At 45.2% G+C, this 24,389-nt stretch overlaps 1 protein-coding gene across 1 annotated transcript in view; it reads right to left on the bottom strand.

The window, feature by feature from the left end:
- The window catches only part of DNAH9 (dynein axonemal heavy chain 9), a 335,073-nt gene that overhangs the window by 23,562 nt on the left and 287,122 nt on the right, over positions 1–24,389 (bottom strand). Inside the window, exons 64-67 of the mRNA XM_041771484.1 lie at positions 21,407–21,598; positions 20,022–20,213; positions 17,447–17,617; positions 10,671–10,853 (exon numbers count right to left, since the gene is read on the bottom strand). Coding sequence (XP_041627418.1) covers positions 10,671–10,853; positions 17,447–17,617; positions 20,022–20,213; positions 21,407–21,598 — 738 coding nt within the window. The remainder of the gene's footprint in view (positions 1–10,670; positions 10,854–17,446; positions 17,618–20,021; positions 20,214–21,406; positions 21,599–24,389) is intronic.

The following is a 24,389-nucleotide window of genomic DNA, read 5'->3' as shown; positions in this document are numbered from 1 at the left end:
GGCAGAGACACAGCCAGAGGGAGAAGCAGGCTCCATGCACCGGGAGCCCGACGTGGGATTCGATCCCGGGACTCCAGGATCGCGCCCTGGGCCAAAGGCAGGCGCCAAACCGCTGCGCCACCCAGGGATCCCAAACATCTCATTTTTCATTCAGCTATTATATTTTCCATCTCTGCACGTTCCATTTTATATGTTCCATTTGTCTTTCATCAGGTTTGTATTTTCTTCTGTCTCCTAAACATTTACAGCCAACTTATGATCATGTCCTAACCTCCTTGTCTGTGAATTCCATCATCCCTGCCATTTCTGGCTCCTTTCCAATAGGATCCACTTTTCTCCTGGATATAGATCATATATATTCCTGCTTCTTTACATGCTTATAATTTGCTTGGCTTATGTCAGACACTATGAATTTTACATTTTTGAGTGCTGGATTTTGGTCTATTCCTTTTAACAGTGCTGGAATTTTTTTTTCCTGCAGTTAATTTACTTGAAAGTAGAGATCTGTTGGAAGTTTGTGTTTCAGCTTTGCTACAGTGGGAGTACAGACCAGTTTTAGTGTGGGTTCAGTTTAGTCCTGCTACTAGGTTGATACTCTTCTGAGAATTCTCTTTGATATTTCCTGCTTTTTTAAATTTAAAAAAAATTTTATTTGTACTCCAGTTAGTGGGAACACAAACACAAATTCCCAGCTCTATGTGAGCTCTGAGATTTGTTCTCTGTTCCTCATGGTTCCTTCTCAGCCTTGGATGGTTTTTTTCCTCACTCACGTGTAGAGCAGTAGCCAGCCAGAGTCTCAAGGGGAACCCCTGTGCAGATGTTTGAGGCTTTTTGTCTGGGCGGCTCCCTGATGTAGGCACTCTGCTCTACAAACCCCGCTGCTTTGGCTTCCACAAGCTCTGCTCTTCACATCCTCAGTTCAGTAGAACTGTGGAGCTCTTTGCTGACCTGCAGCCCCAAAACTGCCTCCCCATAATAAGCTCGTACGATGAAGGGAGCAGCCCTCTCCTTCCCTTTCTGTCAAGTATCACAGTTGTGTCCTGACACATTTTTTTTTTAAAGATTTTATTTATTTATTGATGAGAGACACAGAGAGAGAGGCAGAGACACAGGGCAGAGGGAGAAGCAGGCTACATACAGGGAACTCAATGTGGGACTCAATCCTGGGTCTCCAGGATCATGCCCTGGGCTGAAGGTGGCGCTAAACCGCTGAGCCACCTGGGCTGCCCTGTCCTGACACATTTGTCCAGACCACTGGAATGTACAACACCAATAGGGAGCCCCAGTATAAACCACAGACTGTGGGTGATTGTGATGAGATGGTATAGGCTCCTCAGTTGTAACAAATGGACCACTCTGGTAGGAGATGTGGATGGGGGGCAGGCTGTATGGGGGCTGGGAGTATGTGGGAAATCTCTGTACGTTCCTTTTGATTTTGCTATGAACCTAAAAACCACTCTAAAAAAATAAGATCTTAAAAAATATGCGATACTGAATTTTAAACACTATTTGGAAATCTGAAATCATTTTGATAGAGAAACACAAAATGTGTAACTTGGCTTTCTTAAAACTTTCTCACATCTGCTTATAATCTGATGTTAATTCTTTCTGACAATGCTTTTACATTTGCTGATTGAATGTGGAAGTGACAGAGCCTTCGAGAATGTACTGTCTCTGAGGTTTTGCCAGTTTGAGAGTGAAGAACAGTTTAGGAAAAGAGGAAACCATGCACCTTGTAGTTAGGTGTCTGACGTCAGTATTCCCATGACCTTTAGATGAAGTCGAAATGACTCACATTCATTGTAGGGGCTGAGAAGGAATGAGAGAGAGCCCCACCACAAATTCACTAAGTCAGAGTTGTGTCCCTTCTTAGGAGAAGAGGAAAGCATAGACTCTAGGACAGCATTTCCTGGAAGCTGTTCAGAAAACATCAGTTTCTTGGGGTGTTTCCAGATCAGTGGAGGCTGGGGTGGGCAGACAGGAAATTTCTGGCCATGCTCTGGGCAAGTGGGCCCTTCTTAAAGGTCCAGCTATACTATCATACAGAAACCTGTTTACATTTGTTCAAGCCCAATCTTATCAAATTCCTCAGATTCATAGGCTGCAGTCCACACCTAAGGACTCTAACCCCTGGAGGGCCAGGAACTTCCATTTGGAAAGGGTACCTCTGTTGGATCTGAAGCAGCTGGGTGCTCTGGGCTCACAGGCAGGCAACCAGCATTCAGTCCAGAGGGCATCAGCAACACCCACATCCTCCTCCTCGAGGGGCTGCAGGCTGCACCCTGTCCTGATGGCCAGTTCCTATCTGCTTTTTCTTCCCTATGAAGGTGGCCTTTGCAGCCAGCTTTCATCTGTCTGTAACACAGGAGGGGAGGTGATGGGGACGGTGGTGGGAATGATATGAGTTGTACCCCTCCCAGTCTGACTTCCAGACCAGGGGTGACCACAGCCTATCCAGCTGGTGCTCTGACGGTGCATTGGAAGATGGAAGGCACATGGGGCAGGGCGGCTGCCTGGTGAGCAGTGACTGTAAGTCGTCAAGAGGGTCAAAGCAAGGCCCTGTCAGACCTGTGCTATTAAGTCAGAACACAATGGATCAGAGTAAAGAGTTGGAATGGTTAGTTCTCCAAATCAGCAAGCTGGACTTCAAGTTTGAGTATCCTTTACATATTTAGAAAGAGTTTGTTAATTGCCACTGAAAGCCTAAGGGGGAAAAGAAAAGTCTGATGTCCTAAAACATTTGAATAATCTAAAATGATTCCCAGGGCACCTGGGTGACTCAGCTTAAATGTCTGACTTTGACTCAGGTCATGATCTTGGGGTCCTGGGATGGAGCAGCGGGGAGTCTGCTTGTCCCTCTTGTTCTGCCCCTCCCTCTGCTTGTGCTCTCTGTCTCTCTCTCTCAAATAAATGAAGAAAATCTTAAAAAAAAAAAAATTCCCAGCCCTGCCCAGTGTGTAGGCTGGCCAATCGTTCCAACTAAGAGAGCACTAGCACTGCTCAAATGCGGTATAATGCAAGCTGCAAATGTGAGTAACGTGTGTAATTTTAAATTTTCTTGTAGCCCCCTATAAAAAATTAAAAAGATGAACTTGATTTTCATAATATATTTCCATTTAACTCAATATATCTAAAATGTCAGATATCTTAATATGTAGGTAATAGAAAAATTAATAGGATATTTTATGTTTTTGTCTTATATCACTGAAATATGGTGTTTATTATTACTGTTTCACAGAAATTTTTTCTTTTAATTCCTGTGTAGTTAATATACAGTGTTATATAGTTTCAAGTGCACAATATTGTGATTCAACAATTCCATACATTACTCAGTGCTCATCACGACAGGTGCCCTTCTTCATCCTTTTCACCTATTTCACCCATTCCCCCCACTCTGGTCACCATCAGTTTGTTCTTTATAAGTTAAGGGTCTGGCTTTTTGTCTCTTTTTTCTTAAATTCCACATATCAGTGAAATCATATGGTATTTGTCTTTCTCTGACTTATTTCACCTAGTATTATTCTCTAGTGGCATCTATGTTGTTGCATAGACAACAACAATGGCAAGATTTCATTCTGTTTTATGGCTGGATAATATTCCAATGTATGTATACACCACAAGTTCTTTATCTATTCATCAGCTGATGGACACTGGGGCATATAGGGGTGCATATATCCTTTCAAATTAGTGTTCTGGATTTCTTTGGGTAAATACTCACTACTATGATTACTGGATCATATAGCAGTTCTAGTTTAAATTTCTTGAGGCTCCTCCATACTGTTTCCACAGTGGCTGCACCAGTTTGCATTCCCACCAACAGTGCACGAGCTTTCCTTTTTCTCCATGTCCTTGCCAACATCTGTTGTTGCTTGTGTTGTTGATTTTAGCCATTTTGATAGGTGTGAGGTGACCATCTTATTGTTTTGATTTGCATTTCCCTAATGGTAAGTGATAATGAACATCTTTTCATACGTCTGTTGGCTATCTGCATGTCTTCTTTGCAGAAATGTCTGTTCATGTCTCCTGCCCATTTTTAATTGGATTATTTAGATTTTGGGTGTTGAGTTGTATAAATTCTTAATATATTTTGGATACTAGCCTGTTATTGGATATGTCATTTGCAAATATCTTCTCCTATTCAGTATGCTGTCTTTTAGTTTTATTGTTTCCTACATTGTGCAGAAGAAGCTTTTTATTTTGATGAAGTCCTAATAGTTTATTTTTGCTTTTGTTTCCCTTGCCTCAGAAGATATATCTAAAAAGATGTTGTTATGGCTGATGTTCGAGATGTTATTGCCTGTGTTCTCTTCTAGGATTCTATGCTTTCAGGTCTCACATTTAGATCCTTAATCCATTTTGAGTTTATTTTTGTGTATTGTGTAAGAGAATGGTGAAAGAAAGTGATCCAGCTTCATTCTTTTGCATGGAGATACCCAGTTTTCCCAACACCATTCGTTGAAGAGACTTTTTCCCATAGTATAATTTTGGTTCTTTTGTTAAAGATTAATTGACCTTATAATGGTGTGTTTATTTCTGGGCTTTCTGTTCTGTTCTCTTGATCTATGTTTCTGTATTTTTTGCTAGTACCATACTGTCTTGATCACTACTGTTTTGTAGTATATCTTGAAATTTGGGATTGTGATACTTCCAGCTTTTTCATTTTCTTGTGATTCTTTCCATACAAATTTTAGGATTGTTTTAGTTCTGTGAAAATGCTGTTGGTATTTTGATAGGGATTGCATTAAATCTGTAGATGGCTTTGGATAATACGGACATATTAACAATATTCGTCTTCCCAATCCATGAGCCATTTGTTTGTGTCATCTTCAATTTCTTTCATGAGTGTTTTATAGTTTTCAGAGTATAGGTCTTTCACCTCTTGGGTTAAGTTACTATCATACTTTTCTAGGTATCTTACTATTTTTGTGCAATTGTAAATGGGATTGTTTTCTCAAATTCTCTGCTGTTTGATTATTAATATGTAGAAATGCAGTGTATTTCTGTGCCCTGGTTTTGTATCCTGTGACTTTACTGAATACATCATTTACTGAATTTATCAGTTCTAGTAGTTTTTTGGTGGAGTCTTTAGGGTTTTCTCTATATAGTATCACATTATCTGCAAATAGTGAACATTTTACTTCTTCTTTACCAATTTGGATGCCTTTTTAAAATTTTTGTCTGATTGCTGTGGTTAGGACTTCCAGTACTATGTTCGATAAAAGTGGTGAGTGAGCATTTTGTCATGTGCCTGATTCTAGGCAGAAAGCTGTCAGTTTTTCAGCATGTAGTATGTTAGCTCTGGGGTTTTCATATATGGCTTTTAGTATGTTGAGGTAGGTTTCCTGTAACTCTACTTGCGGAGAGTTTTTTTTTTTAAATTGCAAATAGATGTTGTGTTTTGTTGTGCTTTTCCTGCATTGGTTGAAATGATCATGTGGTCTTTATTCTTTCTCATATTTATGTGAGGTGTCATGTTGATTGATTTGTGAATATTGAACCACTCCTGCATCTCAGGAATAAAGCATGCTTGATTGTGGTGAATGATTTATTTACCATATAGTTGGATTCAGTTTTCTAATATTTTGTTGAGAATTTTTGCATCTATGTTCATCAGAGATATTGGCCTATAGTTTTTTTTATGCAGTGTCTTAATAATCTGGTTTTGGTATCAGGGTAATGCCAGCCTCACAGAGTGAATTTGGAAGTTTTCCTCTCTCTTCTACTTTTTGGAATAGTTTGAGAAGCATAGGTATTAACTCTTCTCTACTGTTTGATAGAATTCACCTGTGAAACCATCTGGTCCTGCACTTTTGTTTTTTTAGGAATTTTTTGATTAGTGGTTCAATTTCATTGCTGGTAATAGGTCTATTCAAAATTTCTATTCCTGATTCAGTCTTGGGAGGTTATATGCTTCTAGGAATTTATCCATTACTTCTAGATTTTCCAGTTTATTGGCATATAATTTTTTATAATCTCTAACAATCCTTTGTATTATTGAAATGTTGGTTTTTACTTCTTCTCTTTCATTTCTTTTTTTTTTAAGATTTATTTATTTATTTATGATAGACACACACACACACACACACAGAGGCAGAGACACAGGTAGAGGAGAAGCAGGCTCCATGCCAGGAGCCTGATGCTGGACTTGATCCCGGGACTCCAGAATCGTGCCCTGGGCCAAGGGCAGGCGCCAAACCGCTGAGCCACCCAGGGATCCCTTCTCTTTCATTTCTGATTGACTTTGAGTCCTCTCTCTCTCTCTCTGAGAGTGTGTGCATGAATGAGTTGAGGAGAGGGGGATGGAGAGAATCTTAAGCAGGCTCCATGGCTAGCATGGAGCCTGATGTGGGGCTTGATTCCATGACTCTGAGATCATGACCTGAGCTGAAATCAAGAGTTGGATGCTCAACTGACTGAATCACCCAGGCACCCCCTCACTCTCTTTGTTTTTAGTAATTCTACTAAAGGTTTATCATTTTGTTGATCTTTTCAAATAACCAGCTCCTGGTTTTATTGATCCATTGTATTGGGTTTTGTTTTGTTTTAGTTTCTATTTCATTTATTTCTGCTCTAATCTTTATTTCCTTCCTTCTACTGGTTTCTTCTTTTTCTAGCTCCTTCATGTGTAAGGTTAGGTTGTTTGAGATGTTTCTTGCTTCTTGTGGTAGGCCTATATTGCTATAAACTCCCCACTTTGAATTGCTTTTGCTGTATTCCAAAGATTGGTTTTTGTGTGTTGTTGTGTTTTCATTTTCATTTGTCTCCGTGTATTTTTTTGACTTCCTCTTTGATTTCTCAGTTGATCAATTCCTTGTTTAATAGCACATTTAACCTCCATATGTTTATGTTCTTTCCAGATTTTTTCTTGTGATTGATTTCAGTTTCATAGTGTTGTAGTCAGAAAAGATGCATGGTTATGACTTCGATCTTTTTGAATCTGTTGAGACTTGTTTTGTGGCCTAATATGTAACCTGTCCTAGGGAATGTTCCATGTGCACTTGAAAAGAATGTGCACTCTGCTGTTTTAGGATGGAATGTTCTAAACATATCTGTTAAATCCATCTGATCCAATGTGTCATTCAGAGCCACTGTTTCCTGGTTGACTTTCCGTTTGGATGGTCTGTCCATTGATGTACATAGTGTGTTAAAGGCCCCTACTATAGTTACTATTGATTACTCTTTTGTTATTAACTGTTTTACATATTTGGGTGTCCCCATGTTGGGTGCATAAATATTCACAATTGTTGGGATGCCTGGTGACTCAGTCCATTGAGCATCTGCCTTCAGCTCAGGTTATGGTCCTGGGGTCCTGAGATTGAGTCTTACTTTGGGCTCCCTGCTCAGCAGGGAGTCTGCTTCTCCTCCTGCTCATGCTCTCTATCTCTCAAATAAATAAACAGAATCTTTAAAAAAATATTTACAATTGTTTTATCTTCTTGTTAGATTGTTCCTTTTATGAAGTGTCCTTCTTTGTCTCTTGTTACGGTTCATTTTAAAGTGTAATCTGTCCAATATAAGTATTGTTACCCCAGCTTTGTTTTCACATCCATTTTCAGGATAAATGCTTCTCCATCCCTTCATTTTCAATCTCCATGCATCTTTAGGTCTGATATGAGTCTCTTGTATGCAGTGAATAGATGGGTCTTATTTTCTTACTCATCCTGTCACTCTGTGTCTTTTGAATGGAGGGTTTAAGTCCATTTACATTAAAAAAATAATTCATAGGTATGTGTGTATTTATTGCCATTTTGTTACTTGTTTTATGGTTATATTTCTTCTCTGTTCCTTTCTTCCTTGCTCTCTGACTGTAAGTGACTTTCTTTAGTGATATATTTGGATTCCTCTCTATTTTTGCATATGTATTAGTGGGTTTTGACTTGTTACTATTAGGTCGGTGTGCATCAGGCTATTGCGCATTTGGTTAGTGAGAGTCAGTACCTTTGAGCAGTCAGCTTGTGGTACTCAGAGGACCTGTCTTCACTGTGTAAGGCAAGGAGCCAGATGTATTACTGTGGTGAATCTGTCTCTGTGGAAATGTGGTTGTGGCAAACCAACCTCTCTTCAGTGTCCATCCTGTCTTCCTCTACCACTTCTGTGTGCTTTGAGCTCCCACAAGTCTTCGGGCTTAGCATACCGTGCCTCTCAGTTCAGCTGGTTCTCTGTGGGTGGTAGCCTTATGGTTTCCCATGCAGCCAACTATGAACAGTTACACATAAAAGTTTATCATAAATGCTAAGGGTATTGACTTAATGATTTAAAAAGTTAGACATCTCCTAACTTTGGTGCCCCTCTGGACAGAGTGTGTAGGGGTCGTGTGAGTTGCCCCCGTCCGCTCCTAGAACTTTAACGTGGCTTTTTTTTTTTTTTTTAACGTGGCTTTTAAGGAGAACCGGAGTCAGAATGGCCCCCTGCCCCCTGCCCTCTGCCATGGGAGCTGGTCAGCAGAGCCAGCCACCCTGTCCCAGAAGCGGGCAGTTGCTGACCCCTGTCCCTCCCCTGCCAGGCCGTCCCCTCTGCTCCTTCCTCTCCTGTCTCTCTCCCTCCCCTGAACTCTGCTACCAACCTCTGCACACTCCTTTTCCCATCCTGTTTTTCCACCTACTTGTCTTAACCTCTGCTTCACAAACAACCTGTGGTCAGAATCACTTGGCTGCTGCTTAAAAATAACTGTTTCCAGGTCCCAGCAGTGGATCAGGGACATGTGCTGGGAGTCCCCCCAGGAGTCCGATGAGCAGGCCTGTTTGGGGAGGGACCTATCCTAAAGAGACAGGGTGTAGACGGCACCATTTCAAAATGCCTCTTCTCCAGCTCCCAGGGGGACTGGGAGAAAAAGGCCTCTTACAGCTATCCTGACTGCTCATGGGTGCCGTCCCCTCACCAGCTGTTGAAGCTCACCACATAACGCTCGCTCACCTGAGTGGACCTTCTGCTCCAGCCAGAGCAGAGTCAGGGTGCCTCTACCGGCGCCTCGGGAAGATCCTTCTCCTTGTCCCCACCTGCTGTAATCCCACCCTTCCTCCATGGCCAGTCCATGCCGCTTCTCCTCCGGGGCCACTTGTTCCTTCCTTTCTCTTCCTGCATCTCCCTGCTGGCCTTGTATCATGTTCTGCCGGCGTGCTCGCTCTTCTGACACCGTCATGGTGGAGGTCACCAGAACGTCGCCTGCACCCTCCAGCATGGCTGCTCAGACCCGCCCATTTAGCACATCGGTCAGCTGTGCCTGAACTAGACAGAGAGCAAAGAGGAAGCTCCTTGCCCGCCCCCTTCGTCTTCGTCCGGGCATGCTCTGTGATGCGTGACACCCGAGGACAGCCTCGGCTCTTGGAAGAAAAAATGAGTGAATCAGAAGCCAGATGGTAACAGGCTGCACCAAAGAGCACAGACTTGATAAGCTAAGGTTGCAGCAAACCTCCTCGAGGTCACTGCCAGTAGAGACCATGCCTCTGGGATGGAGCCATGTGACCCGCAGACTCCTCCTTTACATGTGAGATGGTCTTGTGGCATTTTGTATTTCATTTGATTACAAGCTGGTACATAATTTGGAAACATTTCCATGTACTGTCTTCAACATCACTTCTGTTTGTCCTTCCTCCTTACTTCATCTATACTGGGGGGAGGACATTAATAGATTTAAAAAAATGCCTACCAACATAGGTTTTGCAGTCTGTTTTGTAGTTTCTGGACCTCGGGGGCCTGGCTGGGCTTTCTGTGCCAGCTCCAAAAACTGGCCTCTCCCCTTCCCTCTGTCTGGGGCCACAGTTGTGTTAAGGAACGTGCCCATGTCAGTGGACGACGGTTCCCTTCAGCTCCTGAAAGGCAGCGGGATCTCCCGTTTACCTGTCACTGGAGGCGTGGTGATACCACTGCTTCTCCATGAGGGTCTGGGCCAGGCACCTAACATAATTACCTCCTGGTCTTTAAGGTTCACTCATCCAAGGAACTGGTGGTCGAAACAGGCTCCTTCATTGCTCAAGAGCAATGCAGTGTCTGTGCAGGATCTTGGACCTTTCCTACAACCCTGATGTAAGAGATTAAAATCCTTTCCCCTGATAGGGTGGTGATAATTATCAGCTACTACTTTGGGGTGTTTACTGTATGCTAGGGATCGCTCTAAACATACTATGTACATTATCTGACTTAATCCTTTGCCCATGCCTGATGAAGTAGGACTGTCATCCCTGTTTTACAGGTGAAGAAATGGAGACACTGAGACCTAAGCCACTTTAAGGCCACACAGCGAGGAAGTGCAGAGGCTGGCTGGTGACCCTGGGGGGTGTCCAGTTCTAGAACCTGAACTGCATCCAGCATTCTTTTGCCCCCACCCTTCCCACGAAAGCAACTTATCTTATGTCAGTAGACGACACCAGGCTGTCACAATGGTACTCTTGCTTGTTCCTCAGAGTACGGTGTCCTCAGGCAGTGTGCATATGCCGACCCGCCATTCTAGCATATTCTAACTTCAGTACAGCTTCTGACTTTATAGAACCTTGGGTCTTAGCCTCCCCACAGCCCAGCCAGACTCTGGTTTCTAGGAGTGACACCTTCTGGAGCATCCAGATTGCTGTAGGACAGCTGCCCAGTTCCCGAGTCCCTGGAAGCCCCCCTTCCCCAGGGGGTTCAGCCGTGTCCTCTGGCAGTGCCGCTTCCCACCCAGACCTCACACACCTCACCTTTAAGCCAAGATCCAGCTCTCTCAGTGAGCGCTGCATCTCCTTGGTGAGGACATTCATCCGTTCACACTCCTGGAAGGCAACGACGATGTAGGGGGTGCGTTCCTCCACTTTGGCCATCAGCTCTGCCATGTTGAACTCATCTGTCACGCGCTCCAGGATTTCTTCCAGGAGGGCCTTGACCTGCCCCACAACAGGAAACACAGGGTTAAGAAAGGTTTCTGACTCTCCAGGACTCCATTCCCCTGTGATATGGTGATAAAGAGGCCAGTCATCCAACCCCTGGCCATACTCTTGCCTACTTGCTTAGGTCAGCTGGGTCAGGGCTTGAGCACTGCCCACAGGATGGCCTCTCCAGAGGGTGACCAGCTTAAAAAGAGAACATAGGTGTCTTTTCGAGAATCAGGAGTTGGGAAAGTCCAGAGGCTGACCCAGTTAGCTGTGCAGATGAAACTGGAAAGGCATAGGATAGCCTAGGATGGTCATTTGGGACCATATGAACCTGAAGTGATGAGCAGTAGTGATGAATAAGTATGTGTGTGTGTGTGCGTGTGTGTATATATATTCCATGAGGCTGCACTGCAGTTTCTGTCCTTGGGTCCTGGAACAAGCATCCCCATCTATCATGTAAGCCTCCTCCCAGCCCCATGATTCCTTTTACTGCACAAACTATCAGCTAATTAGACCAGGGGAGCTAGCACCACCAGGGTGTCTTGCCTGGAAAATTGGAACTGAAGCACTGAGATCCTGAGTTATTTAGGGGCAAGTACTTGGAGGCTGAGTCTGCCATTTTGAAGCAAATGAGTAAGCCCGGGAGGTCTGTCAGCAGAGAAAGAAAAATGGAGCAAGTGCAGACATAATAGAACATGTGGCCAGCATGGAGGGGGGTGGCCCCTCCTGGATCATGAAGGCTTGGGCTCCAGGAGGACCTGATGGGATGGTTGTTGTTCTGCTCATGATCTCCTATAACAGGCCCCCATCTCCATTTGTGAAATCCCTTCCCCATTGTTTTGGGGTACAGTCATGGGGCCCAATCCTCCCATGAGCAGAGTAGGCCAACAAGATCATCATTCCCAGGAGCACTAAAATTTGAATCTCAAGCCTGATTCAGGGACAGAAAGTAGCTGGAGCTACTGATGGAAGTGCCCTGAAAGGACATTCTTCTTTCTCCCTTGGATCCTAGAGCCCCTGGGATTTCTCCATCCTTTCTTAGGTTGATTCCTTTGACACAGTGGGCTATTTCTTGCCTATTTCAGCTAAATTAGTCTCTTGCTTGCAACCAAAACCCTTGGCTGAGTTAATGCAGTTGTGATGTGTTATCCACATGAGTGTAAGCAAGTCATCTAGGCCTCAATTTTTTTATCTATAAAAATTTCCAAGAGCGTCTTTCTCCACCTGCCCACACTCCCCCTGCCCCCCCGCAACTCCCAGGGCTGTTGCAAAGATCAAATCAAGTGAGCTGATGGATGTGGTGGCATCCGAAAGCTATACAGAGCTACAGAAGGGATTATTAATATTCACTTTGCCTTGTATTGTTAACACACAATACACTCTCCAGGAAAAAGGCTGATGCCTGAAAAAGGAAAGTAAAACCTCATCTCCCTGTCAGAAAGGGGTCTCTGGTGCTGTCACAGCAAAAACCAGAACAGAATTTTAACGGTACCTGAGAGCTGCTGCTGGGATAGAAGACTAATGGCTAAAATTATATCATCTTACTTTCTATGGAGCTGAATTTGAAGAAACAGCCCTACACCCATGAGCTGCCATTCGGACAGTTGCACAAAGAGATGAAAAGATAGTCTGGAGGCACTCTCCCAAAATACACAGACCATGGAGAAACAGAACTCTGTCCTGATCAGGCTGAGCAGGATTTGGAGACCAAGTCTGAGGACATAGAGGACTGCCACGGAAGGGAGCAGGTGCACAGACAGGATGAGCCCTGGATGGGGGGACTAGCACGGAAGGGAGCAGGTACACAGACAGGAGGAGCCCAGGATGGGAGGACTGCCAGGGAAGGGAGCAGCTGCACAGACAGGAGGAACCCAGGATGGGGAGGACTGCCATGGAAGGGAGCACGTGCACAGACAGGGAGGAGCCCAGGATGGGGAGGATTGCCATGGAAGGGAGCAGGTGCACAGGCCGGGAGGAGCCCAGGATGGGAGGACTGCTATGGAAGGGAGCAGGTGCACAGACAGGAGGAGAGGACTGCCAGGGAAGGGAGCAGGTGCACAGACAGGATGAGCCCAGGTTGGGGGAGGACTGTCTGAGAAGGGAGCAGGTGCACAGACAGGATGAGCCCAGGATGTGGAGGACTGCAGACCGGAGCAGGTGCACAGTCAGGATAATCCCAAGATGGGAAGGACTGCCCAGGGAAGGGAGCAAGTGAGCAGACTGGGAGGAGCCTCGGACAGGGAGCACTGCCAGGGAAGGGAGCAGGTGCACCGACCTGCAGGAGCCCAAGGGCTCTTCAGGTGAAAGAATGGGCTGCAAGGAATGTGGTCTAATTATTTCCACAGGCAAACTCCTCTGCCTTTTTTTCCCTGACAAATAAATGCTTACCCTAAAAATCTAAGTTTCACAGACAGTTGTAATATTAGGAACCAAATCCTGTTACAATCTTGCCTCTTCCCTCAAAGAGGAGCAAGTCACTGGTAACTGCTTCTGTCTTTGTTTAGAATCCCCGCAGATATCCTCTGAGGCACAGAGTCGTGTCCGTCACCTATCCTAACTACCTTCCTTGTCCCCGCTGCAGCCTTCCCCCTTCCTCTGCACCTCCCTCTCACTAATGGAGTCATACTACACTTGCTTTTCACCTTATAATAAATCCTGGACACATTTTCTTGTTAGAACCTATTGACTTGCCTTTTTAAAACATTGCATATATTTTATATAAGTACTGTGATATATATACTACGTATCATGTATACACATATGTTGTATAGAATATATTATTTAACTGCTTGGGCATACCATAATTTGTGTCATTTCCCTTTTTGATGGATATTTGCCCTGTTTATCATTTGTACCAGTATAATCGATCCTGTAATAAATAAATACAGCACAAAATCTGCACACTGTGGAGCGTTTCCACTGGTTGCATTCCTAGAAATAGAATACGGGTAAAAAAAAATAGGAACATTTTACATTTTAGTAGCTGTTGTTCTGGAATTGAATTCACCCCCAGAGAGTGTGTTCTTACGCCCTCACCACTGGATAAGATCACTTTTAAAACTCTGTACCATCAAGTAAAAAAGGATATTTCACATACCTTCATGTAGTCGGGAGTACAGTGAGAACTGTGCTATTTTTACTGGCCTGTCATGTTATCGTGTGACTCTATGTCCTTCTGTCCCCCTCTTCTGTCCTCTCTTCCTCTACCTGTCAGAACTCTTCATAGTTTAGTAAGATCTGCCCACAGCCCAGTGTCTGTGTGGCAGAGATTCTCCTAGTTTGCCTTGGACTTTGTTCATGGTGTTTTTGGGTTTGCAGATCTTTTAAAGTTTCCCAGTCATCACATTTGTCAATCTTTATAGATTCTGAGTTGCTCTTTAAGAAGAGGTTTTACAATGCCTTCCTCTTTGTATGATCATAGAAGCATTCACCCAAGTTATCTTTCAGTACTTTTGATGTTTTCATGTAAAATTCATTAAAAATGCTTAAATGGCTCAGTGGTTGAGCGTCTGCCTCCAGCTCAGGGCATGATTCCAGGGTCCTGGGATTGAGTCCCACATCAGGCTCCCTGCAGGGAGCCTGCTTCTCCCTCTGCCTGCCTCTCTCTCTCTCTCTCTCTCTCTCTCTGTCTCATGAATAAATAAAATCTTTAAAAAAAAAAAAAAGCTTAAATGTAGCCATCTGAAAGGTACTGTGATATAAGGAGTCGGGCACCTGTCTCACTTTCTTCCAAATGACCAGACACTCATTCAACACTAGCGAGGTCCAGTAGTCAAGGACAAATGGGGGAGATGCTACTGCATCCCTAACACTGAAAGGGCGTATGTCTGAGGGGGGCCCTGGAGCCAGTGTGATGGGCTGGGTCATGTCCCCCTAAAACTCACATATCCCCCAGTACCTTAGAATGTCACTGTGAAAAAAAAAAAAAAAAAAAAAAGAATGTCACTGTGTTTGGAAACGGGACCTTTACAGAGATGATTACATTACAAGGAGGCTGTAATAACGTGGTCCTAACTCAGTCTGACTGGTATCTTTAGGAAGAGGACATTTGCATGCACAGAGACAGCAGGGGCGCATGAGCCCAGAGGGAAGGTCTCAAGAGGCCACAGGAAGAAGACTGCCACCCACGAGCCAAATAGGCCTCAGGAGAAAAGCGACCCTGCTGACATCTTGATCTTGGACTTCCAGCCTCTGGAACAGTGAGAAAACACACTTTTGTTGTCCAAGCCTCCTGGTCTGTGGTACTTTGTGGTGGCAGCCTAGCAAACTAATATGGCCAGGTACCGCCCCCAATAGCAGCAGGCTCATCTGCCTAAGAGAGGCATTTGGGGCTGCACAGCAGTTCCAGCTCAGGTCATCAGAGGAGCCCGTGGTGTCCTGGAACATCCAAGCTCCCCCCGACTTCTGTCTCTCCTTCCCAGGTGCCTGGCAGCCCAGGGGTGTGCTATGTCCCAGGTTCTCATCCAGATACAAGCAGGCAGAGGAGCAGATTTGTGCAGGTGCCACCTCTGGGCTGCCGCCAGCTTGACAGTAAAACGCGTTGTCTGCTCTGGCTCTCTCCCTGTCCACTGAGCGGCTGTGCTGGGGAGAAGGCATGCGGCACAGGACAAGGCGACCACACACCAGGCATACACACACACACACACACACACACACACACACACACACACACGACGCCTGTCTGCACAGTGTGATGCCCATTCACTTCTGCAACATCATTTCTGGAGCTGGACAAGGATAAGGCCCCGATGGGAACGAGAGGCTTCTTTGAACCCTGCCTGAAGAACCCTAAATCGATCCCGTATAGAGTCCTGGACTCGATTTTCTTTTCTTTCTTTTCTCCTTTTCTTTCTTTTCTTTTCTTTTCTTTTCTTTTCTTTTCTTTCTTTTCTTTTCTTTTCTTTCTTTTCTTTCTTTTCTTTTTTCTTTTCTTTTCTTTTTCTTCTTTTCTTTTCTCTTTTCTTTCTTTTTTCTTTTCTCCTTCCTTCTTTCCTTCCTTCCTTCCTTCCTTTCTTCCTTCCTTCCCTTTTTCTCATTTTTTTCTGTCTCTTTCTTTCTCCCTTCCTTCTTCCCTTCCTCCCTTCCCTCCTTTCCTCCCTTCCTTTCCTTCTTCCCTTTCTCTCTTTCTGTATATATTTTTTTATTGGAGTTCGATTTGCCAACATAGAGTATAACACCCAGTGTTCATCCTGTCAAGTGCCCCCCTCAGTGCCCGTCACTCAGTCACCCCAACCCCCGCCCACCTCCCCTTCCACTACCCCTTGTTCCTTTCCCAGAGTTATGAGTCTCTCATGTTTTGTCACTGTCTTTGACATTTCCCACTCATTTTCTCTCCTTTCCCCTATAATCCCTTTCACTATTTTTTATATCCCCCATATGAGTGAAACCATATGATGATTGTCCTTCTCTGATTGACTTACTTCACTCAGCATAATACCCTCCAGTTCCACAATGTTACAGCTAGAACAGCTTTCATCCTAGCTGGCTTGGGGTCTGGGTGACATAACATGTCTTCTCTTCCTTTTTGTTCTCAAATTCTATCTTATGCATCAAATAGTGGGATTGGCTGAGTAGTGTGATTTAGAGTAGCTTTCTGGGAATACGCTCACCTGCAGCAAAATCACCAGGGTGCATATGCCTGCGCTTGACCCTGGACCCCAGGGTCAGAATTCCAAGCTCCTGGCCTTGTCCTGGGGTGTGTTAAGATCTGAGAGCAGGATGGCACACTTGACACCTTTGGACAGAAGGAAGTCCAGCTCCTTCAGTATGAAATGGGTTGTCCTCCTAAAAGCAATCCCTGGAGCTTTCAATTTGGTAACTGCCCAGCTTCCTAACCTTTAATCTTCCAGGTAAATTTCCTTGTAAACCTAGTGGCAGCTCAGAGGAGGGAATCCAGGTGGTGCTGTGGATCAGAGGCAGGCGCCGGGGAGGTATCCTGTGGGAACCCAGGTGGCTTGTCCCGGGACAGATTTTACTGGGCCTCCTTCTTCTTCCATCCTGTGTGGTGCGTGGTCCAGGAGCAGAGCCCTCAGACCACCTGATCTCTAAGGTGGTGCCATCTCACCCGTCTGCCTTAACTACTCCACGGTTCCCCTCTGCCTTTCTGAAATTTCTGAAAGTCCTGTGCTCAGCAGCCCTTACCTGTGTGCTGGAGGACCCTCTGATCCAATGTTGTTTGCACAAGAAGGCATTTTCGTTTTAAAGAGTGACCAAACCAAATGAGCATCTGGTTGGTGCGGTGAGGGTGGCGCTCATTAAGTACAGCTGCCCACTGGTCACCGCTCGGTTCGTCAAGGAATCGCTAGGTCCCTTTCTAGCTCCCCTGCCCACCACTGTTCAGCCCTTTCTTCCCTTTGGCAGGCAAGTGGGATAGAAATAGTCTTTGGGGAACTAGAAAAGCAAACTGCGAAAGCCAGTGGCAGGGACCTCCTATGATTCACCCAGACCCCTGGCCTGTGGGTCAAGGCTGCACCAGCCACAGGTGAGGGGAAGATGTGTACCATGTGGTCTGTGCTGCCAATGTGGCCAGTGGGAGGAGCATCTCACTGTGCCATCCTTGGGTGCCCCAGAAGGATCTCTGGCAACTCCCCCTCCCCTCCACATACTTTTTCTTCTCTGGTGGCCCCTGCTCTGTCTCCAGCGTGGCTGTCCTGGGGCTGCAGCTCCAGCACCGTGCGGAAGAGCTTTTCCGACGTCTGGGTCAGGAAGCCGATCTCAGCATTGGGGTGTAGGCCGTAGAGGTAGGGCGACTCTGCAGGCAGCTGGGCATCGATGTACTGGAAGTCAAGGGCAGGTGCACTTAAACACAAACTGGGATGAGTCGGCCACCCACTCTGGTTCATCTGGGGTGGGGGCTGTCTGGGGGCCGCAGCAGGCCTAAGGCACCTGCCTCCCTGCTCACTGGCGCTGGCTGTTGTGGGCATGCTCTCCACCTGGCACACATCCTGTCTGCCAGTCTTGCCTTGGCAGCACCTGTCTTCGTGTGCCAGGCTGGCTTCCCAGAACTTCCACGCCCACACAGACATTGTCTTCTTCAGAAGGAAGCTTAGAGGATTTTCTCCGTTTCCAGGCTCCCTACTCCCTGGTTTACACCTGTCCCTCCCTCCACACACAAGGAGGACTTCCCAAAGTCCTTGAGAAATACGGACGCCTACCTAGTGTCTTACTCAAGACACTCCTAGGATCCCAGGCCTCTCGCCCTTAAATTCCTTTTATCTCTCCTCCATTTATCTAAATCAGAGGTGACAAACCTAGATGCAGAATAAATGTGTGAATTGAGCTGTGGGACAAGGTGAGTTTTTCTGTTAATCAGGAATTCCTACCTCTGGCAAAAATTATTTTTTTTAAAAAAAGATTTTATTTATTTATTTGAGAGCGTGCGCGTGCTAGAGAGAGAGCACGAGCACAAGCACAGGGGAAGGGCAGAGGGAGAAGCAGACTCCCTGACTCGAGATTTGATCTGAAGACCCTGAGACCATGACCTGAGCCGAAGGCAGATGCTTACGCAACTGAGCTATCCAGGTGCCCCTGGCAAAAAGTGTTTGAATTAAAAAAATGTTTTTAATCGTGCCATCCAAACAACGCATCCCTGTGGTCAGTCATGGCGGGCTGTCCCTAAAAAACCATCCCTCGCTTTCTTCTCCAAATGTTTTCTGAGGGCCCCTTCCAGGTCTTTCCATTACCGTGAGAAAGTGCCCCTCAAGGTCAGCTCCTAAATGGATGTTCATTTCTTGGTGTATCCTCTAGTCTAAGTAAAAGATGGCTCATTCCTCAAAGGCCAACTAGTGTGTTTATTCTTGTATTGCTTCCAGACGCCAGCACACTCCTGAACTCTTGGTAGGTGCCCTGGAACCATTTACTAACTGGCGGATTAAAGAGAGATGTAAAGAAGATGAAAATCTCTCAGTCCCTGGAAGTGTGCCAGCCTCGCTGCTGCCCTTCCCACCTCGAGCCACTTGTCGGATTGTCCCGCGGACACTAGAGGGCGCTCTTGCACAAGTTTATCGGCTAAAACCCTGATGCCTTTTGGTCAAGCAATTTTTAAAAATTCCTTGTATTTTCTTTAAGTAGTCTTGCTATTTGAAATTTCTTTTCATAGGTTCAAGTTTTTCTGGATTGAATGATTTTGGTAGTTTATCTTTTTCAATTTTATGGTTTTTAAAGACATATTTAAGTAATCTCTACACCCAAAGTGTTGCTGAACTCCTCTGAGAGAGCCAGGCACCCCTCAGTTTAAATTTTATGAATCAAAGTTTAAAGCTTTTTTTTTCAAGTTTATAGTTAATGTACCCATGACCAGTATTTCCCTTGAGTTTGGTATTCATATTTATTTTAGGCATGTTCAAAATTCAAGCAATCATGAAGGTTTTTAAAAAATAATCATCTAGGGGCACGTGGGTGGCTTAGTGGTTGAGCATCTGCCTTTGGCTCAGGTCATGATCCTGGGGTCCTGGGATCAAGTCCCACATCAGGCTCCCCATAGGGAGCCTGCTTCTCCCTCTGCCTGTGTCTCTGTCTCTGTCTCTCTCTCATGAATAAATAAATAAAAATCTTTAAAAAAATCTCTTAATATATCTCCCATGGCAGGCTAAATAAGTAAAAATGAATACTTTAAAAATAGCTGCAGTCATAGTAAAATGAGAACTCAAAGTAATAGTACAGAAGAGCTCCATGGGAATGTGTGTGTGTGTGTGTGTGTGTGTGTGTGTGTGTGTACATGGGCGTGTATGCACGCAGTTTACTGCAGCCAAGAAAGAGCAGGAGGGGCAAATGCTCTGTCTGCAAGGTCATGTCCCTCTGAAGATATTTAGAATCACTAATACAAACTTTACCCAAAGTTGGCTAAGTTCTTAACCTGGAATTTTGCTCCTAATGGCTTTGTCAATATCTTGGATGAAGGCAATCAAATGAATGCCCCAGCTATTATGTGTAGAAAAGAGCAACAAATAGAAATTATTGAACCAAACATCAAGAGTAGAAAGATCTCCGAAAGCTCAATTGTATCACGAATTTGAGGTTAGGAATCCCACAGCTCTTAAATCAAACAGGACAAACTTGGGGCTGAGAACCACACTCCATCTAAGCTCTGTTCTATAGGCCATTCTTCCCTGGCCCTGTGTGAGCATCCCTTGTTCTGCAGGGCAGACTTGAAGGAAGACCCAGGTATGAGAAGAGCCTTACCTGATGGTAGCCAGTATAGTCCAGGTTGCCCGGGAGTGGGAACCCTGGTGCCAGAGACAGCTCTCCTTCTAGCATTTCAGGTTTGATGAATTCCTCCAGATAGGTCCTGCAGAGCCTCCTGTCCCAGTCATCTGTGATATGGCCTCCATACATGATCTCTCCAAAGAGGTAGCGCAGATCATCATACGGGACCTGAGAGGGAAGAAAGACCTCCGCATAGACATCGGGGCTGCCCTGATGTGTGGGCAGAGTGTAAGCCACAAGATGGGATGCTTCTCAAAATTAGAAGCAATATTTTATTCATCTGCATAGCCCTCAAGTGCCCAGCAGAGTCAGGCACGCTTGGGAGCTTGTTAAATGCTTAAAAAATTCCATCCCAGGGAGAGGAGAGGCAAGGTGCCAATCCCCTTGCACCTAAGCTTTTCCTCTTTCATGGTCATTAGCTTTGGCAATGAAGTCAGACTCTACTGACAAGTCCTTAGTCCTTTCCATAGGTCAATGTCAAATTGAACAAAGTAAGGACTAGGGTACTTTTCTGACTCCTACCATTACTTACCATGTGAATTTATGGTCTCCTTCCAAAGCTCAAAGTGAATTAAATAGAGCATGTAAAGTCAAGATACTGAAGTTAGGAGGGGAACCTCTTGGGGAAAGCCTTGACTCAGGGCAGAAAATGAAGAGGTGGTGTTATGGGGGTGAGCTTCCCAGGACCCTGGAACTGGAGGCAGAGTGATGGCTTAGGCATCTGGGCCTGATTCATGTTTCCCACCAGGAAGAGGAGGGGGCCTTGCTGATGCTATATTTGGTCTATGAACTAAAAGAGCCTGGATGGTCTAAACATTCCCATAAATGGAAGAGCGTGGGTTGTTAATCTAAGTTTTCTTTGAAATGCACATATCAGACAGAGAATGAGGGAGATGAGGTGTAGGAATAATTTGGCTTCTTCAACTTTGGTCAGATCATGGCTATGTGAGGAGCTGTGTGCTCCAAGAGAAGTTTTGTGTTCTTGGCTAAGTAAACTGGGAACTGGTATCAGGTGAGCATAGGGCCTCTTCTACCAATTCACAATGCCCTATAATGCTTCAAGTGCACAGGGGTGATCTGGTGGCTTCTGGGACAAAGGCTCAAGGGATGGACTCACACCAGTCATGAGTCATTGGTTTGCTTTCCTGAACTTTCTTGGCCCTAACCTCACCAGGTTCTTATTGGCCTCATGCTGGTCCTGGGCTGGCCTTTCCTTCCCGTTCTTGGAGAGGGTGTAGACCATCCCCAGGGTGTGCCTCTTCTCCCTGTGCTGATGCTACATCATCATCCCTCCTGGCCTATCCTCCCCCCCCCACCCCCCCGCCCCGGCTTCCCTCCGCTGTGCTGGCAGGAAACTCTACCTTTGTGTTGGCCTCTAGGAAGTTGTAGAGCACATTCACAGAGATGGTGAGGTCCCCAGTGTTGAAGGGGTAGGAACGATTCCATCCTTGTGGCCCAAACTTCCGTCTCTCTGCCACCACCCCGTGAAAGTAACAAAGAGCAAAAAGGATGCTCTTAAACTCCATCTCCCGGGAACACATCTCCAGCGTGTCCTGAAAAGAAAGTGTTGCCTCCAATGTTAGCACAGATCTGCTGTTATGCAGTGTGGGCCAGGATGTGGGTTATGGTGGCTGGAAGTTACATCCTTGTTAGGTTTTGAGCTGCAATAGGACTATAGATTGCATTGTGGGTAGGCATGGGATTAGGGTTTGTGGGGACCTGGCAGAGGGGTTGGGTTCTAGTTTAGAATCTGAGTTAAGGTTTAGATTCAGGTTATTACAGGGTTTGGTTTGCAGTTAATGTTTGTACCCATGAACATGCCAACTAAGTTCCCAAGCAGAACTAATGGAAAACAGGGTTGTGGGTCATGAGAGTCGCATCTGTCATGAGTGTCATTTTGTGCTGAGGTGTGGGTGGGGACCCCTACAGCATTATTTCTGATTTCGCCCCTTCCTGCCAAACCATGCTTTTCTTGCCCATCATAGACCAGAGTGGGTGTAATCAATGTGTGAGCCAGGAAGAAGATGAGCATCAGAGCCATGAGAGGAGGAGGAATACTGTGCCCTTCACTGTGCCAACTGCTCCACTAAACTTACACAGGGGTAACTGGCCATGTGGCTGCAGGAACAAGAGTGCAGAGAGGTCCTGGCTGTAGCATGTAAGGCAAGGGAAAAAGTGGGTCTCATCAAGAGGGATTAAAGAAAAGCCAGAAGGAAGAAATGGAAAGTGAGAGAGTGCAGAGGAAGGCAATGGGCTCGTATGTGGCAGATTTAAAGGGGGATGGTGGTGATAATGTGGCAGAGGGGGAAAGCCTGCATTTTGAAGGGGTGGTAGGACAAGAATCCCTAGATTGCCTGGAATTAACAATAATTTCCTCTGAGTTAGACCCTTTTTGATCAGAAAGGAACAAGATGTTGCAACAGAGCCTGAGAGGAGCACTCAGAAAGCTCACGTGAATCAGATTGGGTTGAGTCCTGGCATTTTATCTGAGAATTGGTCCTTAGACTTTGCTCACATGGGCAGGAAAAGCAGAGGAGAACAGGACCAGTTAAACTTTTAGTAGATCTTATTTTTTCCATAATGAACCCCAGGATGGTCTCTATCTCTCTCTAGATATATTGGAGTCACCCTGTGCCTTTGTTGGGTACCATTTTTGGCACAAAGCTATGGATGTGAAAGGTCAGAGGTGGTACAGAAGACAGAGTCACTGCCTGGTGCAAGTGACAACTTAATTGCTTTCTGGGTGGAGCTGTTCTCTACAGACAGGATGCTTCCTTTGCTTCCTTTGTGACTTCCTTTTTTTATGAGAGAGATAACTTTTTTATTTAAAGATTTTATTTATTTGGGGGTGGGGGAGAGAGAGAGAGAGGAGAGAGGAGAGAGGAGAGAGAGAGAGAGAGAGCACGAGCAGGGAGTGCAGCAGGCAGAAGGAAAGGGAGAAGCAGACTCCCTGCAAAGCAGGACCCCAGGATCATGACCTGAGCCAAAGGCAGATGCTTAATCAACTGGGCCCCCCAGGCATCCCCCTTTTGTTACTTTTGACTTATTTGAAAAAATTGGGCCTTGATGAAAAATACCTCTAAGTACCAAGACAATGAGTCATACATCAAGATGCTGAGCCTGGTTGACAGTGGCCCACTCAGACAAAATCAGAATAAAATATTCATCCCAAAACAGCAAGGCCAGTGGGAATAAAAGAGCTCAGTTCTGCCATTTGTCCCTTAAATGGATAAAATAGGACTCTGAAGGAAGAGAGTGAATAATAGGAGGTATTAACCTGGCCTCTGTTCTAGGGCAGTTGTAAAAAGCAGAATGGAACAATTAAAACACATGTGAGCAATGAATATACTCATAAATCTATCTCTCTTTCTCAGAATGAGTTACTGAAGATGGCTATAAATGGCCCAAAACCCAAGTGTGGTAGGGCTGGCATAACCAGAAAAAGCCTGCATCCCTTGGGATGTGTTTCCCTGATAACCAGGACTAGACAAGGGGCTTGCAAGGGACAGAAACCCACGAACAAGAGGCTGAGAAGTTGAAGCCAGAAGGTGGCTATAGATGATAATAATCCTACTGAGGCATAATATTGCAATTACTAGGAGACACAGCATCAGAGACATCTGCTGCCCTTCTCCCTTGATCTGTTCAAGACCTTCAAGGCAAAAGATCTGAGAGTGGTCTCTCATTGTGTCCTTTGATAGAGCTAGCAGACTGAATCCCAGTGCCTTTTTTTTTTTTTTTAAAGATTTTATTTATTTGACAAAGAAGGCATGTACAGGGGAGAGGGGCAGAGGGAGAGGGGAAAAGCAAACTCCACCAAGCAGGGAGCCTGACACGGGGCTCGATCCTAGGACCCTGAGATCATGACCTGAGCCAAAGGCAGACACTTAACATACTGGACCACAGAGGTACCCTCCAGTGCCTTTTACTTTTCAATTATGAATTTAAAAAAATTCCTGGTAGAGTACACAATGAAAATTTATCTCATTAAACATTTTTAACTGTACAGTTCAGTGGCATGATGTGTGTTCACACTGTTGGGCAGCCAGTGCCTTTTCAGGGCAGAAAAATGGGTTTGCTTGGAACCAGCTACTGCCTTCTGGACAGAAGGCTGTAGATTTCAGGGCTAAGAAGGTATTATTTCTCCTATGTGGAAAATAAAACATAGAAAATTTAGACGTTTTGACTGCTGGTACAGAGTACTTAGGAGCTTAGTGAAGGCCTACTTAGGAAAATAATTTTAAAGGAAAGGGAAAAAAAAAAAAAGGCCCCTGGAAAAGAAAGCCTACTTTCTACTCCATGTTGCAATAGGCAGGTTGCAGCTTAGTGTTCTCAGAGTTGACA

This window comes from Vulpes lagopus, chromosome 10 (genome assembly GCF_018345385.1).
Source record: "Vulpes lagopus strain Blue_001 chromosome 10, ASM1834538v1, whole genome shotgun sequence".
NCBI classification, from domain to species: Eukaryota; Metazoa; Chordata; class Mammalia; order Carnivora; family Canidae; genus Vulpes; species Vulpes lagopus.
The sequence above is the reverse complement of the archived record's forward strand: the minus strand, read 5'-3'. Positions and strand labels throughout refer to the sequence as shown.